General features: G+C 47.5%; 1 protein-coding gene across 3 annotated transcripts in view; it reads left to right on the top strand.

Annotated features, from left to right (window-relative positions):
- TTC27 (tetratricopeptide repeat domain 27) overlaps positions 1-17,472 on the top strand; it is a 559,369-nt gene that overhangs the window by 428,061 nt on the left and 113,836 nt on the right. For all 3 annotated transcript variants that reach the window (XM_063443110.1, XM_063443111.1, XM_063443112.1), the window contains one exon: positions 14,895-14,993. In XM_063443110.1, coding sequence (XP_063299180.1) covers positions 14,895-14,993 — 99 coding nt within the window. The remainder of the gene's footprint in view (positions 1-14,894; positions 14,994-17,472) is intronic.

Genomic DNA, 17,472 nt, shown 5'->3' on the forward strand with positions numbered 1-17,472 from the left:
GTAGGCATTGCAAAATACGTCAATTAGACTTATAGTTTATATAAGGCATGTCATCTTTGACGACCTTAAATAGTTGAAGATAATATTTGCTTTTCTTCCTTATTGTGTCATAAAGCAAAAATGTTGATGATGTTAAGGAAGAGCAAGTGCAATGTTGTGGATGTAAGAATTTATTTTCCCCAATTATACCACTCCTATCTTCTTTGACATTCTTTGTTTATGCTTCTAATTCTTACCTTCTCAGTCTTTATTTTGACATTTTTTACTTTCATTTTCTTGGGCTTATGTAAGTACACATTTGGGGTGGAAATTCCTAAATGCTGTAGTAATTCTCTGGGCCAGGTGGGTAAAATGAGACAATGATTAGTGAACAGAAAAAAAAAGCCTGATCTATACTTTCCTCCCTTAGCACAGAAAATAAAGAATTGTCCAGATGTTCAGAAATCAGTTGACAAAACCGAAGCCTTCTGGAGATCAAATATGTGTTAAACAAAGAAAACAATAGTTACCTGCGCATTCGCCCAAATCCCTATGCATGTTTAAATAAATGAAAGTTATTTAGTAACTCCAATTGCCATTAGATGTAAGCCCATCTGCCACATCAAGGCAAACCTCTTAGGTGTGTTCCATACGAACAATTCACCTTGTTTCCTTGAGCTTCAGGCAAAGAAATCTCTAATGAAATTAAATATGTGTTGAATTGGTGCAGAGTTTACCGTCTCAAATTAGAGTTTTGGTTGACGTCTGACTCTGAGATCAGTAGATTAGGACTTTATAAACAACATCAGATAATAGTTGTTAGAAATGATAACACCAGGTTTTGATGCTAGATGGTAACATTTCTCACCAGGTGCACCGGATGCAGTTGCTAGCTCACTCAACTTTACACTTGTTTCAGCAACTGCAATCTCAGTATATCACATACTAAAAAAGGCATTTACTGACGTTAAGGCAGTAGTATAGTAGGATGGCATGTGGGAGGAGCAACACAATTCAACCTAGCAGCATCATTCATTAGGGACAGTAGAGAGGCATGGTTTCACAAATTGTGCAATTTTAGGATTGTTAACGCTTTATATTAATACCAGTCCTTTCTGGGGGTGTATGTTTTGAGGCTCCTGTTACGCGGTCTCTGTCTAGTGGATAATATCCAACTATACCTGCAGGAAAAATAAACCTATAAGAATTTTAAGATGTGACACAGCTTGGAGAATACACAGTACTGGAATTTGTCAGAGAGACTCCAGAGCTCCAAACTCCTTTCTACATTTCTCACCTAGTAACTCCTTTGCCTCTAAAAAATATTAAAGCTTTGCTAAAATCCAAATCTGATTGCCAAGACTTTGTACAAAAACAAACTGGGCTTGGTGAGCTGGATGTTAGTCTAACCCCACTGGTAAAAGTGGCTACGGATAAAAAGAACTCTCAAGCTATGGATGCAAAACAGCCTTATCATATTCAAAGCCTGCTGCTCTGCATTTTGTGTAAAACAAAAAAAAGTAAGTGATCTAAGTGATGTTAGAAGGATTTTCTTTCCACATTCTATGGCTTGCAAGACTCATAGCTCTACTACTAGAGGTTTCATTAAATTACATTATTGAATAGTTTATGTCCAAGCTTACGAAAACATGGAACATGCTTACTTCATTTGAGAATGCTACAAGTTCATCCCGCCTATATATTTACCATACCATTTTATACCAAAGGTGTCTTAGAACACCATTAAATCTCTTTTGCTTGCCCAATATAGATGAGTCCATGTCATGCATTCTTGTGGCACTTTTTCTTATAGTCCTTGGCTTGCAACACTCAATTCTTCCGCTGAATACTTTAATACATGTTCATCGCAAGAGACATGACCCTGTCCTAAAGTCCGATGCCTTTTAAGTGACTCCGTTCTCTGCTAAGGAGACATAATTCTTTGGAACAGTTTCCCTTGGAAACTTCCCCTGGCTTTACAGACACTCTTTGGTACCCGTCTCTTTGCTCTGTAAAATAACTTTTTCCCTACTTCACAAATCAATTAGTTTTTTCATAAATTAAAATAGTTTTGGTTGTGCATGCTCATGGCTACTGTGCAAACTATTTAATGGAAAAGCTATGTAAGACCAAATACAGGTCTTTTGAGTTTGCAGTGTACATATGCTGTATGTGTTGTGGATATATGGTGTGGGTTAAGGGATCTGTGCTTTTTGTAAGGGTAGGGTGTGAGTCTATGGCAGGGAGACAGTGACAAGAACTCCTTACACTGTAAGCTATGCAAACAGTGTAAGGGGTCAATAGTCAATATGCTTGCTGTATCTTTTTGATAACTTCTTAAAAAAAATATGAATTACTTACATCTGTTTACAACAACAACAAAAAATCAATCAGTAAGAAATGATTTGGTGCCATTGATCCCTGCAATTTGCTATTCTTGTGACTTTACAGCAGGGCTGCTCAAAATATGTCAGTGGTTTCTATAAGTACATGGGAATACTGCACAAAATATCACAAAACTGATCATTTGAGGGCAGTTAATTTGTATTCAGAAGCTTACACAGAATATATATTTCCTGTAGTTCTATTTTAATTAAAGATATCCTGATATTCCATCAGGACTATCATGACATGTGCTATAAACATCAATGTGGAATTCAAGGCTTCCATTCATGTATTTATTTGAGCTGAATAACATAACTTATCCTTACAACGCACGGCTGGCAGTGATCATAAGAACAGATTGCTGGAAATGACAGTCTTTATTTCCTGACAAATCGCAACAGCAGGACCCTACTTAATCCTGCACTCAGGGTGTTGGAGCAATCATTGTTAAACTTGGTGCCATAAATCTTGACAGCTTCTCATTTGCGAGAGCATTTTCCAAATGGACTGTAACCTCTAGAGTGCTTATTTTAGAGATGCCCAGGATTTCTCACATGCATCTCAGCAAGATATCCTCTGTGACTGGCATGTGTTTCTGACCTCTGAATCCAGCGTTTCAGGGATTCTGTAGCCTCTAGACTTCATTTATTTAGCTCAACGACTTTATTATGCACAATATTTCCATATGTGAGGTGGGTTATTATTTCTATGTATTCTCACTCTAGGAGTCTTCACGCCTGAGTCACCGTATTTTACTTCTTGACATGAAACCCAAATACCACTCAACTTCATTAGGCCCATATGCCGAAGTTCATCTTGGGCACCAGACTTAGTTATGAGAATATGGCAATTATTATTTTGGCACATTTTGTTTTTATTGATCAAACATGCATACAAAGTGTGATATACTGTGAAGTAAAACGAGGGAACTAGCATTTCCAATTTGCGCATGTCACACATTTCGTATACAAAGAAATAGTACTAATTTCAATTTTTATGGTAGAAATAGTGTTATGCTCATATAACATTTTAACAAAATATACACAACATATAAGAGATAAGTCAATCAGTGTGTCGGCACACTGACAAAATGTGAGTGGAGAAAGAGAGAAGGAGAAAAGACAGAGTAGGTTGGTTAAAGGGGAGCTAAAATTGGGTAGCGCTGCACCACGAGGTCCTTTCCAATTAATGTTTTACTCCAGGAAACAATCACCCAATAGGTCTGTAAATTTACATAGGTTATACTTTAACCCGAAGGACATATCTTATATATCTATATTTCCTGGTGAGCTTTAGCCTACTGTGTACTAATTGGAGTTCTGGGGGATTTGGGGCCTTCATACATTGGCTATAGAGGTGAGGGCCGCTGTTATAATATGTAAAATGAGGGCTTTCTTTTATCTGTGGGTTAAACCTATTCATTAAAATGTCCTCAGGGGACAGAAAAAGGTGATGTTCTGTTGTACTACTTTTTAGAGAACAGATATTCTCCCAAAAACCTGGAGACACGGGCATTCCGAAAAAACCATTGCGCATGGGGCATCGTGACAGCACTGTGGATCGGCTGTAGGATAAACAATTGCCAGTCTTTTAGGTACTAAGTACCAACCATAAATAACCTTTATATTGATCGTCCAGTGACCTAAGCATCTAGAGGCGTTTTGCTTATGTTGTGAGCATTATGCCAGGTTTCTATTGTGTCAGCTAAGTGTCCAAAGGGAGGTCTGGAGAAATTAGCTTTAATGCTCTAAGTGGTGCTACATATAGTACCTTACACTTCCCTAGAAGTTTATTTCCCATTTTCACCACAAAATAATACAATATTTAGTCATGGAAAGAGAACCAGCTATTCTCAAAGGGGAGTACGCTGGGGCTCATAATAGCTGTATGATAACAATAGAATGTGTATAGTCCCTCTCAAGTTGTGCCAGGAGTGCAGTTGAGGGTACTTGTAATAGGAAGAGGATTTGAGGCCAAGTAATTCTTCTGAATATCCGGGACACCAAGACCTCCCCTTTGCATTGGGAGCCAGCATGCACTGTGGGACACCAGAGGGAGATTGCTATTGTCTGATAACCTTCCAGTAAACATTAGGGTTCATTCCCTCTTCATCCAAAGCATTGTGTGGGTTTCTGAAAAAGTGAACAAGATTTTCATGAGCTGCAATTAGCCAGGAAGAACCTGGCTCTGTATACAATCCTCTCTGTATACATTAGGGGTTAAAGTAGTTAAAGAAGAACTCCGGATTCAAATTCACCTTTTTTTTTTTTTTTTAAATGTATTTATTTTTTTACATTTTTTATTTGTGCAGTGCATATTAATTTAACATACGCTCGTGAGGTACCCCAACAGCAATCCTAATGCATAGTTGAAACACATGTAACAATGGGGTAGTCGAGAATACGTGCACAATTTTATATTTAAGTAGTATTTAACAAAGTTCAGCAGCTATTGCCAGCATGACTTTCAACGTTTAACTGTAATTATTTAGCTTATCAGGGCATAGCACAAGGTTGCAATCCTGAGTTACACACTGACGTTTATATTAAATTGTAAGGTCTCCAGCTTAACAAAGATTGTCAATAATGCTATGTACCACCAGGCAGAATATCATATACCAGGCTGTCTCTGTCAATAGACAGGTAACACCATCAAAAATAACTATATATATATTATAGTAAACAGAGAATATGCATGTTAATCAACAATTGCAGCTACATCGATATTTGGTGAGGCTATCCGTGGCATACTGTGCAGTGTGCTTCTTTTTTTGTAAATATAATTTTTATTTCTTTTCATGCATTTTAAGTAGAGACTCGCAGGTCCCTGCGTGTAAAACAATCAGTTAACCAGGACGCAACATGCGTCAAACATGAGTTAATAAAATGCTCCAAATGGATCGTGAATAGTCGGGCGCGCAGGCCCACAGTTTTATGCGACTCACTGGTCTTTACCTTACGCTACTCAGTGTACCAGGAGACTCACATGTCACCGTGTTTGTTGGAACTAATCGGCCCAGGTGCTACCTGCTCCTGGTATGAGAGTGGATCACGTTCAAGAGAGACCCTGGTGGCTCGGGCGCGCAGGCCCACTTTATCATATGACTCACAGTTCTCAGTTTCCCTCTAGTCACATTCCCTTTAAGTATCGGTCTCTCTTTGGGGTGGTTTCTGTAGCAGTTTAACTGGGCTATGTCTATCACTGCCTCTTTGTTCACCTTATATCACGTCCTCTAGGTGGTGTCTATTTGTTAGTGTCATCTAAGGTCTTTTTCAACGTCAGATGTTATCTACGTCTCTGATCGGATCTTTTCGTCTGTTCTCATCAGCGTACCTAGCCTTCACTAGTCAGTGTGTAGGAAGGGTTGGGTTATGTAGTTTAGGGGTTGAAGTCAACTGGGTGAGAGGGGGAAGGGTAGTCTTCTGTCTCTTGTGTTCCGTTCCTGTCTGCTGGTCCCAGCCTTTCCGAGAAGTCTGGTTTGGAGGTCTGCAGTAGCCAGTGTGTCCACGTGTTGAGGTATGATTGTTGTGTGTTTGCTGCCATGTGTTGTAGTTCCTCTAGAGCTCGTAGGTCTTCCATGTGGGAGAACCATACTGTCAGCGGTGGGGTTACTGTTTGCTTCCAGTATTTCGGAATAATGGATTTGGCCGTGTTTAATATGCGTATGGACAAGGACTTTTTGTATATTGAGCGCGGTACCTTGGTGTGGTGCAGCAGCATTTCCGCTGGCCTGAGAGGGGGTGGGTCGTCTGAAAAGAGTTGTAGCATCCTGTGTATCCCCTGCCAGTACGGGGTGATTCCACTGCATTCCCACCAAATGTGTAAATGTGTGCCCCTCTCCGTTCCGCATCTCCAGCATTGCGGGGAGTGCGTCGGGGAGATGGCGTGTAGTATCGATGGTGTGCGGTACCAGTACGTCATGATCTTGTATGCTGTGTCCTGTGTCTTGCTGTAACTAGCACAGTGGTGTGTGAGGTAGCAAATTTTCTCCCAATCAGCCTTACTGAGTGTGTGTCCCAGTGCCTCCTCCCATTTTCCCATGAAGCTCGGTAGTGCTGTTGGTGTTTGGGTCAGTAGCATGTTGTATAAAAAGGAGACCCCATGTGCTAGAGGTTGGGGGTCTAAGCATGTGTCCTCAAACATCGTGAGGGCCCTCGTGAGTGGTGCTCCCTGGGGGAGAGTGGCGGTGTAGTGACATAGTTGTCTGTATCTGAGCTGTGTCAGAAAGGTGGCAGTCGTTTCCCCACTGAGTTCCCTCAGGGTTTTGATGCCCCCAGGCTTGGAGATGTGTCTCAGTCTGGGAATGGGGTCAGGGATTAACGTCCTGAACGCTTCCGGGTCCTGCCCTGGTGGGAATTCTGGGTTGTGTATCAGGGGTAGCAGGGGCGAGGGGTGTGTTGACAGGTTGTGGCTCCTCCTCGCCCTCTGCCACTCCTTCAGGGTTGCCCTCGTGTATGGGGATTGTGTTGGTGACTTCCTCCATGACCCCGGTGGTGTCCAGGGCAGCGCTGCTGTTGGCATCCCTGCCTCTGCCTCCTCGGCTTGTTTCCATCGCTTATGTACCCCCTCCTTGGACCATTCCATGATCCGCAGGAGGTGACATGCTCTGTAGTATAAGGAGAAGTCCGGCAGAGCTAGACCGCCCCTGTCTTTTGGGAGTGTCAGCGTGGTGTGGTGTATTCTAGGTCTTTTCCCGTCCCATATGTATCTGCCTAATGCGGTGCGTAGTGTGTTGAAGAATGTGCGTGGGATTGATATGGGGATGGTCTGAAACAGATATAGCAGGCGCGGCAAGAAATTCATCTTGACCACCTGTATTCTGCCCAGCCAAGAGATGTGTGGGTATGCCCATTCCTTCATGTCGGATTGGAGCTGCGCTTGCATCGGTGCAAAGTTCTCTTTGTACATGTCCCCCTCCCGCCTCGTCAGCCAGATGCCCAGATAGCGGATTTTGTGTGCTGCCCATCGAAAAGCGTAGTGTTGGCGCATGGGCAGCGCCGTGTTTTCTGGGACACTAACGTTGAGTATGAATGATTTGGAGTTATTGATCTTCAGGTTGGATATGGCCCCGAAGTCTTGGAGCGCTTTTAGGATGTTAGGGAGGGATATTACCGGATTAGTTACATAGAAGAGCATGTCGTCTGCGTATGCCGCGATTTTGTGTTGTGTCTTCCCTACTGTCACTCCTTTGATGTCGGGGTTATTCCTAATGAACTGCAGGAGTGGTTCCAGCGCGATGACGAAGAGTAGTGGGGACAGGGGGCATCCCTGACGGGTGCCGTTCTGTATGTCGAATGCGGCTGTCGGTGCTCCGTTCACCACCACTTGTGCGGATGGTTGTGTGTACAAGGCCTCAATCCAACCCCTGATCTTGGGTCCCATTCCCGTGCGTGCTAGTGTTTGGAACATATACGTCCAGCTGACCCTATCGAAGGCCTTCTCCGCGTCCGTGGACAGCAGGAGGAGGCCCCCTTGGTCCCGTTTATGGCCGTGCATCAGGGTAAGGGTGCGCATGGTGTTGTCCCGTGCCTCTCTCCCCATCACGAACCCCACCTGGTCCGGGTGCACCAGGCGGGGCACGTGCGTCTGTAATCTGGTGGCCAGCAGTTTGAGGTCGCTGTTGATGAGGGAGATGGGTCGGTAGCTTCCGCAGTGCTCCACATCCCTGCCCTCCTTGGGGAAGACAGTGATGTGGGCCGCGAGGGATTGTTTGGGGAAGTGGTGACCCTCCCTGATGGCGTTGAACGCATCCACTAGTGGGGCATCCGTCAGGACCCGGGGTCTTGACTGGTTTCGTCCGTTTAATCGCTAGGGCTAGCTCCTCGGGTGTGATCTCTTCTTCAAGGAGGTCTACTGCTGTCCTGTCTAAGGTGGGCAGGTCTTGTGTGGTGAGGTAGTCATTTATTTTGCCCATCAGGCGGTCTTTTGCGGCCTGCGTCTGTGGTTGTGGCAGGTTGTATAGGCTAGCGTAGTATGTTTTAATTACGTCTTGTATCTTCGTGGGTAGTCTGTGTAGTGTGCCTTTCTCATCTCTGATGCGTTCTATGTCTGTCTGCGTTTAGCTAGCATCCTTGCAAGTAGTTTGCCACTTTTGTTGCCATGTAGTGCAAAGAACGCTTTGTGTCTCAGTGCGTCCCTGTGATGTCTCCTCAGTAAAAGTCGGGTCAGGTCCCTACGGAGCGCCAGGAGTTTGGTTTGTAGTGCATGTGTCTGTGTGTCTTTATTCTGGTTGTCGGTCTCCTGTATTTCGGTGAGTAGTGCTGTCATTTCTGCCTCCCTCCGTTTTTTCAGTAGGGCTCCCTTTTGTATGAAGTGGCCCCTCACTACGCTCTTGTGTGCCTCCCAAAGTATTGTCGGTGTCGTTTGGTCGGGTGTGTTGATGGTGAAGTATTCCCTTAGGGATGTGCTAATATCTAATGTAATGTCCGGTTGTGCCAGTAGGTGTTCACTTAGGCGCCAATTAGACACCGTCGGTCTGTGTAGTGGGGATGCAATCGTGATAGATACTGGTGCGTGGTCTGACCACGTCACTGTGCCGTGTTCCGCGTGCTCTATCAGCGGGAGGTGAAAGTGTGTCATGAAGAAGTAGTCTATTCTGGTGTAGGTGTTGTGTGGGTGGGAGAAGAATGTATAGTCCCTCTCGTCAGGATGGTGCGCCCTCCAACAGTCCACTAGCTTGTGTTTGGACAAAAGCGTTTTGATCGCTGCTAGGTGTTGCGTTGGGATGTGTGTCTTTCCCGTGGAAGTGTCCCATCTCGGGTCCATGGCTAGATTGAAGTCTCCACCCAGGATGAGCACCCCCTCCGTGAAGTTCCAGAGTAGGCGAAGTGTACGGGATAGGAACCTGTAGTGTCTCTGGTTGGGGGCGTAGATGTTGGCAAATGTGTATGCTTGGCCTGCTATCTTTCCCTTCACGAATATGTATCTGCCCTCCCTATCTGATAGTATCTCCCCCTCCTCAAAGGGGACCCTCCTGTGCATTAAGATCGCGACCCCCCTTGCCTTGCCCTCGTGGTAGTCGCTATAGTAACCCTTCGGGAATCTGTGATCATGGAATCGGGGTCTGGCCCCTTCCTTGAAGTGGGTTTCTTGTATATAGGCTATAGAAGCCTTGAGGGTGTGGATCTCCCTCAAGGCTGTCGACCTCTTTTCGGGTTTGTTAAGTCCCTTCGCGTTGATGGACACCAGTGTAAGGGTTGCCGGTGTGAGTGTCATGATGAATGGCCGTTTGTGTGTCGTTGTCTCCTGTCGTCTGATGTCGGTATGAGACCAGGGGGGGAGGTTGGGGGGGGGGGTAAGTGGGGTGGTAAGTGGGGGTGGGAGGTGGTGTGTGAGGTGTCCGCCACCTAGGTGGCGTTAGGGTCTCGGCGTCTAGGTGTACGTGTGGACCTGGGCTATTGTATGCGCCCAGTGACCCACTCACCTGAGTATGACGCCTGTCCCGTAGGGGAGTGGTAGGAGAACCGAAAAGCGTCGTAACCGTGTGGGTAACGCCTCTCCCAACTGGCGTGTCTTAGTGGTCTGGTTACGTCTGTCTCCCTCCTCTCCCTGCTTAGCGGCTCTTGTCGTGTCGTTAGGTAGCTGTCCTCGCCTATGGACTTTTCTGCGGTCAATTCGTCACCCTGGGCATATAAACAAATAACATTAGAATCAGATTTTCGGTATACTTTAACATATATACATTTTCAGATTATTGCTGACCCGGTGTGTGGGCCGACCATCCTTTCTTCCCTCTCCCTCCCCCTTCACAGTGAGCTGCTATAACATTGAGCATTGTGTGCAATGAGTCCTGCGAGGCTATCATTTGTGTGTCCCCTATCGCGGGATGCCCCTAATGGTTCGCCCCTGGGGAGGCGGGTGTCGTTGCGTCCTGGCCTTGTGTGTTGGGTGGCCTGGGCTTGTGTGTTGGGTGAATACCGTGGGGTGGACCCAGTCCCCTCGTCTCTCCCTACCGGGCTATCAGGCCCGCCCCACAGGCCTCTTGCGCTGTCTCATCTCCCCTTCCCTCCACCCCTGGCTCGCTGCGGGCCCCCTCCCCGCCCCGTCGGGTCCCGAGTGCGCCGGGCCCGCGCCTCCCCCTGCCCGCTCCTGTGGAGGTCATCACGGGCTCTGTGCGGGGTAAGCGGTTGCCCGGGTCAGTCGGTCCGGACGGGGCTCTCTCTTGTCCCGGCATGCGTGTTGGGTGCTATATGGTGTGAGCTCTATCCCCCCCCCCCCCCCCCCCCGCAAGCCAAATTCTCCCACTTGGTGTCTATTCCGGCCCTCCTTATCCCTTCTCCTCCCCCTTCTGTCCCCGGTTCGCTGCTGACCCCCTCCCTGCCCCGCCGGTGTCCGAGTGTACCGGGTCCCCCCCTCCCCCCCCGCCCGCTCCTGTGGAGGTCATCACGGGCCCTGAGTGGGGGAAGCGGTTGCCCGGGTCAGTCGGTCCGGACCAGTCTCATCTCGTTCCCAGCGGGTGAGTTGTGCGTTCACAGTGTGTGCTCACTCCCTTCCCCCCACCCCCTTCCCTTCAGTTCACAACGTTATTTCTGAGATGGGAGTCCAATGAATACTTGCGGTTCAGTCTGCGTGGGGTTTCCCCCCCCCCCCCGATGGTGGTGGGGGGCAGCGATGCAATTTTATACTGTGGGCTTTCATTTATATGTCCTTGCAAGGTCGGCTAACGCCGGGTATGGCTCTGCAACGTTTAGAAGAGTGAGCCGGGTGAGGTCCCCAAATCGAACTGTCCCTTCTTGGCTACGTGATGAGGGCAGGTGTAGTCAGCATAGCCTCTCGCTGTTCTGTAACAAGTCACTGTGTCAGGGGATCGCTATCTGTGGTGGTCGGCCATCGTTGTCCGCCATCTTGGCGCGGAGCTGTCGGCAACTTTAGAGTTGGGCCCCCGAGGGCCGGATCGCCTGTTGCCGCGTAGTCTTCCGGATCTGTGGCCTAGGCGGGGGGTGCATGACCCCTATGGCAGGTGTGTATGGGGCCAGAGGGTCTGGCCACTGCAGGAGTGATGTGGAGCTCAGCAGCTAAGTCACTTAGATCCTGCCTGTCTTTGATGAGGAACGGGCCTTTAGGCGTGTGCACTTGCAATCCGGAAAAAGTCGGAAAGCACCAGCGGTATCGTAGCTTGTTCGCCTGCAGTTGTTTGGTGAAGGGGCGCAGGGCACGCCGATATGCCAGGGTGGCTGGTGCTAGGTCAGGGAAGAGTTGTACTTCCGCGCCTTCGAGGCTTACCGTGCCTGCGTCCCTGGCCCCTTTGAGTATATCTTCTTTGAGCCGGTAGCTCTGTAAGCAACAGATGATATCGCGAGGTGGGCTCCCGTCTGGGCCTTTGGGCCGCAACGCTCTATGGGCTCGTACAAAATCGATGGGGTCTTGCCGAGGGCGGCCTAGTATTTCATTGAATAGGCCTGCCAGTATAGCTTGCACCGGGGCAGAGCTGTCCATCTCCTCCGGTACCCCCCGGACTCTGATGTTCTGTCTCCTGCTCCGGTTGTCGAGATCCTCCAAGTGGCCAGCCATCTGTTGCAGCTGGATGGATTGGAGTCTGATCGCGTCCGTATTCGCAGTCTGCGCCACTGACATGTGGTCGCAGTCCGCCTCTATTTGTGCGACCCTCTGGTGTAGGCCTTGGATGTCTTCCCTCAGCGCCTGGATCTCCGTGGAGATGGACGTATGGAGCTCTGAGTTAGCCGCCTTCAGGTCGGCTTTCGTGGGCAGGTTGCGCAGTAGTTCCATCCAGTCTGGGTTCGGTAATGCAGGGGTGGCTGGAGGAGCGTACGCTGTGCCCTCGCCGCCATGCGGTGTGGGTGGGAGCAGGCCTTCCAGGGCCTCTGGAGCGGTTTGGCCCGGTGAGTCTGTGTCCGCGTGTGCGGTGAGAAATTGCTTCATGGAGGCGTTCTGAGCCCTCCTAGGGGTGTCCGCTTGTTTGGGTGGCTGAGTTGTCCGGTGCGTTTTGCCCATTTTTGGGGGGTGAAAGTATGCTTTAGGCGAGTAGTTAGCTGAGCCGGACAGGGAGCTCTAGGTTTATGCTGCCATCTTCTTCAGCGTCCAGGCCACGCCCCCCGTGCAGTGTGCTTCTTAACGATAAAAGCTGGGGTCCTTGCAAGCTCCAACAGATCATACAGCAAGAGGTGATGGAAATGCAGTCCCTGCCTAGGCGTGAGGAGAGTCCCTGTAGAATACCCCGAGAGATCCATTGGGTCCCAAAGACCTGCGACAAGGCGCGGCGTTCGCTGACCTCTGTCCATAAGCTTCCCTGTTTCTGGGTGATGCTGGATGCGTTACTTTACAAGCCTTAGTGTTCATTTACGTGATGTAGCACAGTGAGGTCGGTGCATGGGGATGATTTCTCTGTGTGTTCTCCCATTATAGGTCAGTGGCTCAGGCTTACTGATAGTTGGCGCGTGTTCTGTCAAAGTTGACCCAGAGTGCGCTTCACGAGATTACCGCTGCTTTATAGGCAGGTGTAGGGACTGCAGGCTATAATGGTTCCTACCTGTCATCGAGCGTGTTCCAGGGTTGTTGCGTGGGGGATCGAGGGCCCACAAGGACCTCCCACTGTGTCAGCTCGGGCTGTGTGATACCTCATCACCGCTTCAGCTTGTCACCAAGGGTGGAGCTGCATCGCCGCCGTCGGCCATTTTGGTGAGACTACGTGGGAGCCTTCCACCTACGGCTTCAAGCCGCCCGGGAGAGATGTGGAGATGGTAGCTTGCCTGGTGGGGACCGGGATAACCCCCACCAGTCCAAATGGGAGGGGGGGGGACGGGACCAGGTAGGCGCCAGGCAAGTGGTAGTTCTCTTTAGTCGGGACAGAAAGCGAGGCAGCAACCGTCCGCCCCACTCTCTTCTGGAGTGTCTTGCACCGGGACACTCCAGAGCATCGTACCATGGACCCCCAGGTTGGTATAAAAACCCATTAAAGTAGGTATTTACCCGAAATTAGATTGTTCCCTCAGGAGCCCTAGTGACTTGCAGCCTGCTGGCATGACCACCTGGCCCCGCCCCCACCTTTTTTTTTAATACATATAATGCTTTATCATAAAGAACAAAATTTTTTATAAAGACTCTAAAATACTTTTTTTAAAAACGGCTTATTTTTCTTCGAAGTTGCTAGTTCAGACAATACCAGAGTTAAGCCATGCTAAAATCACTCCTACTGTAAGAGCAGTCAGCAGTAACACTAAAAGGTCTATAAAAGCATATCTTTTTAGGAAAGCATATCATCTTCCTGGGTAATGTCACATTACAACAGTCCTCCCTACACTTGCATACTTCCCAACTCAATTCTCTGGACGCCGGTAGAAGGCCAGTGTTGCAATTGTGTCACTGGCTTTTCCCCAAAGGGAGCTGACCTGCCCAAATTACTGGCAGGTCATCCTGTTGTGAATGCATGCATGCCAGACAGCCTGTCCAGCCTTCAGGCGAGACCATCTAAAGAAGACCCTGCAGGGTCCTAGTACCCTGAACATACGGCAAGTACGGCAAGTTGATGCACTTGTGTTATGCTTGTTGAGGACAGTTCCCTATTGTACCCAAAAGCAGGGAGATAAGGCAGGACAGGAACTGAAAATTGGGACAGTTGGGATGCCTTCATGTTTACCTGTTCTTCCACGAGACACTCATCTCCCACTATGTGTTTTCTCCAAACTCCACCATTACAAGCTTAACAAGATACATACATCATATCTGTAAATCTGTTCTCCCAATTGACACCTTGTTCTTTTTTTTGCCTTACTTTTCTCCTTTCCCCTAAATTGTTAGCTTGAGCAGGGCCTTCTTCACCTTCTTTATCTGTCAACATTTGTTTTGTCAGTCAATGAATTGCTGTTATATTTCCACTTTAAGATTGTACAATGCTGAGGAATATGTTGGCACTAAATAAATACTAATAATAATCCTTTCCCATCCCATCACTGCAATGAAGCTGCTTTATTCAATCCACAACCAAGCAGCAGACAAACGTGTTCAGTTATACTTACTATGTGCCTGGGTTTCCTCTTCTAATGCAGGCTCCTTGGCTTTTAGCACCTCAGCTCAGCCACTGGAGGGGAGGGCTTGCAAAAGCTACAGAAAGAAGTTAGGATGAATGCTTTAATTAACAAATATCATAGCTGCAGGAAATAACTCCATAAAGATTGGCAAAACACTCTGCAAAAAAGTAACAAACTCTAAAAATATTAGGTGCATTTAATTTCCTGCATAATTTCATGACTATGTAATTGGCATCTGTTTAGCAGGTTTCAGAGCATTATAATGTAACCATTATTTATACCCACGTAATGACATTAAATTTACATAAATCTAAATCTTGGTTTATGAAATCATGCTCCAATATAAAAAAAAAATGTTTTTGTTTTTTTTTCTGAAATTTCTGAAATTTCTTCCAGATAAAAAAACATCTTACAGTTAAATTCCAGAAATACACATTAGCATTGCATAGAAATTAAGCCCATCTCCTATACTGATTCATAGGGATAAAAAGTCTAAATTGTTTACTATATGAATTCACTAATTTCATTTTTATTTATTTTTTCAAGCTCGGAGTATGGTTTTCTCTTGGTTGTGCCTATATTACCTTACAAGGATATGAAGGAGCCGCCAGAGCTTTTCAGCGGTGTGTGTCTTTAGAACCTGATGTAAGTATAAGTCTTTAATTATCTTCCTATGCAGATGAGTGCATGCTATTGAATGTTTTCAATAACTGTTAAATATTTCTTCATCCTGTATCCATCACTTCGAGGGGTCTTCAAATAATTTGCAAGACCTCAAAGGTGATATCTTCACTTAGGGTGTTTCTGAAGGTAGTTATTCTTACCTAAAGCTGTCTACCATCGTCTTCCTGGGGACCTTCTTCAGCTATTGCCTTTCATCTGCCAGGGGCTGCGTCACTGCTGTAATCTCTCAAGAATACAATGCGAATACCTACTGAGGACACTATAAGACAGTGGGAGCTTCCATAGATCGCATCTCAGAATAAGCAAGATCATGCCTGGATCCCACAGCCATCACTTTCAACAGCTGCTGGGATTTGACAAATATTGACAGTCTTTTGTCAACCTCAGGCTTTTTTGTAAGATAAAGTAGCTCCCACTTTGTCTTATTATATCTTTTGATTGCTTAAGAATGTCAAGGTTTTTACCAACCCATATTCTAACAGTATATGTCTAAATTGGCAATGCTCTATGGGGTATTACTATTAGGTTTTCAGCCCCTCAAAGCCTGTAAAAAGATTTTACAACTTGCAGTTCCAGTTCCGGACGAAGCTCCCAAGCTCCTGGTGCTGATCTCCACTCCTCCTACCGACGTCCGCTCTGCAATCATGTGATCCAGTATCAATACTATCATGTTAGTTGTTAGTAGATAAAAATAAATCCACTGGTGAGGAACCCAGCAAGGAGTTAGTATAGATTAAAACAATTAATGTAGTAAAACAATATGCTAACACATTTCTCCAGTTAAAAATACTTTGTCGGGGGCGGAGCCAACAGCCGAAGCGAACAGACGCATGCAAGCACAGCTCCGCCGAAACAAGCCTAAAAAAGCGATATTTTCACCCTAAAAGCCCCATCATCAACCCCAACTACGATATCGCAGGATGGGGAAGAAAACTAAACATCAGGGAACCGTAAAACCAGCTGGGGCCCGCGATATCGGAGACCTTCTCCTCCGTCCCGCAAAGGCCTCAAGCCTCACCGCGCCAAAACAATATGGCGACGCGACCTCGGCCTCCTCCGAGGAACAAGCTATGGACGAGCTGGATGAATTCCCGAGCTCTGGGGGCTTACACCAGGCCTCCTCCGACGAGGACAACGAGTTACCCTCCACGAAGGGGGACATTAAAGCCCTTCTCCGCAACGCTATTTGCCGCAGACGTGGCCGCTCTGCGTGAGGAAATTCAATCGGTGGAGGGGAGAGTCAAGACCGTAGAGGGACACTCCGAAGGCCTAACAGCCCGATGCACACAGCTAGAAGCCCAAAATACTGAGCTGCAGCTCGCCCAGTCACATCTTGCCGGCCGCCTCGACGCGATAGAGGACAGGCACAGGAGCAGAAATGTTAAAATCCGGGGAATCCCGGAGACAGTGACCCCGAATGACTTACCGCAATACGCCGGAAGACTGCTTGTCGCCCTACTCACATCACCCCAAGCAACTCTAGCCGTGATCGACGGGATCTACCGCATCCCGAGGGCTGCAAAAACCCCGGCGGACACCCCAAGGGACGTCATACTACAGCTACAGACACGGGCAGCTCAACAAACCCTCATGACGGCTGTGAGAGGAAAACCTACCATTCTTTTTGAAAGCTCTACCCTGTCCTTCTACCGGGATCTGTCTCGGCCCACGGTGCTCTGGAGAAGCAAATTCAAGCCCCTCACTTCCGCGCTCCGACAACACTCCATCCCATATAGATGGACATTTCCCAGAAACCTGGTCATCTCCCATGGAGGAGCCACAACCCACTTGACGGAAGCAGCAGAGATGGATTCAGTGATGTTAGCTCTAGGATTGACTGCACACCCAGCGCCAACTACCCAAGCCACGAGACAGCGGCACCCTCACGTATGGGACATGACAAAAGTGCGCACATTCCAGCCGATTGGGACCCCCGCTTCACCTTCTACCGCGTTCAAGGCGCAGAGGGTTAGCCACCAACCGATGGGCACCTGAGCCATGGAGGGGCACACAGAAGAACAGGCTACCAGAACTGTCGGACTATACTGCTGAGTCTACATTTTATTTTTGCTGCAAATTATTTTTTTTATTAAGATATGCTATGTTGCTTGTGTAAACAGCCCAGTTACAGCGTGTTACCTTACTCCCAACTCCCCTGAGCCTTAGCTTTCTGCCTTGGTAACAACCGATAACAGACAGGAATAGGCCCCACCACTTTATTACCTTCCGCCGGCAGCTCCTTAACTTTCTGCGGGCAGCGAACTCAGCGTAACCCGGCACACTAAATCCCCGAATATTGGCCACCTAGAGATACCATGTGGGTGACAGTGAATTCATGGGTCTAGCCGCCAGTCACAGATAGTAAGCGTTACCCCCACAATTAGCAAACATACGCAACCCTACACTGGCCACACCACCTGGGCATCCTGATAGGCAAACC

This window comes from Pelobates fuscus, chromosome 2 (assembly GCF_036172605.1).
Source record: "Pelobates fuscus isolate aPelFus1 chromosome 2, aPelFus1.pri, whole genome shotgun sequence".
Lineage (NCBI taxonomy): Eukaryota > Metazoa > Chordata > Amphibia > Anura > Pelobatidae > Pelobates > Pelobates fuscus.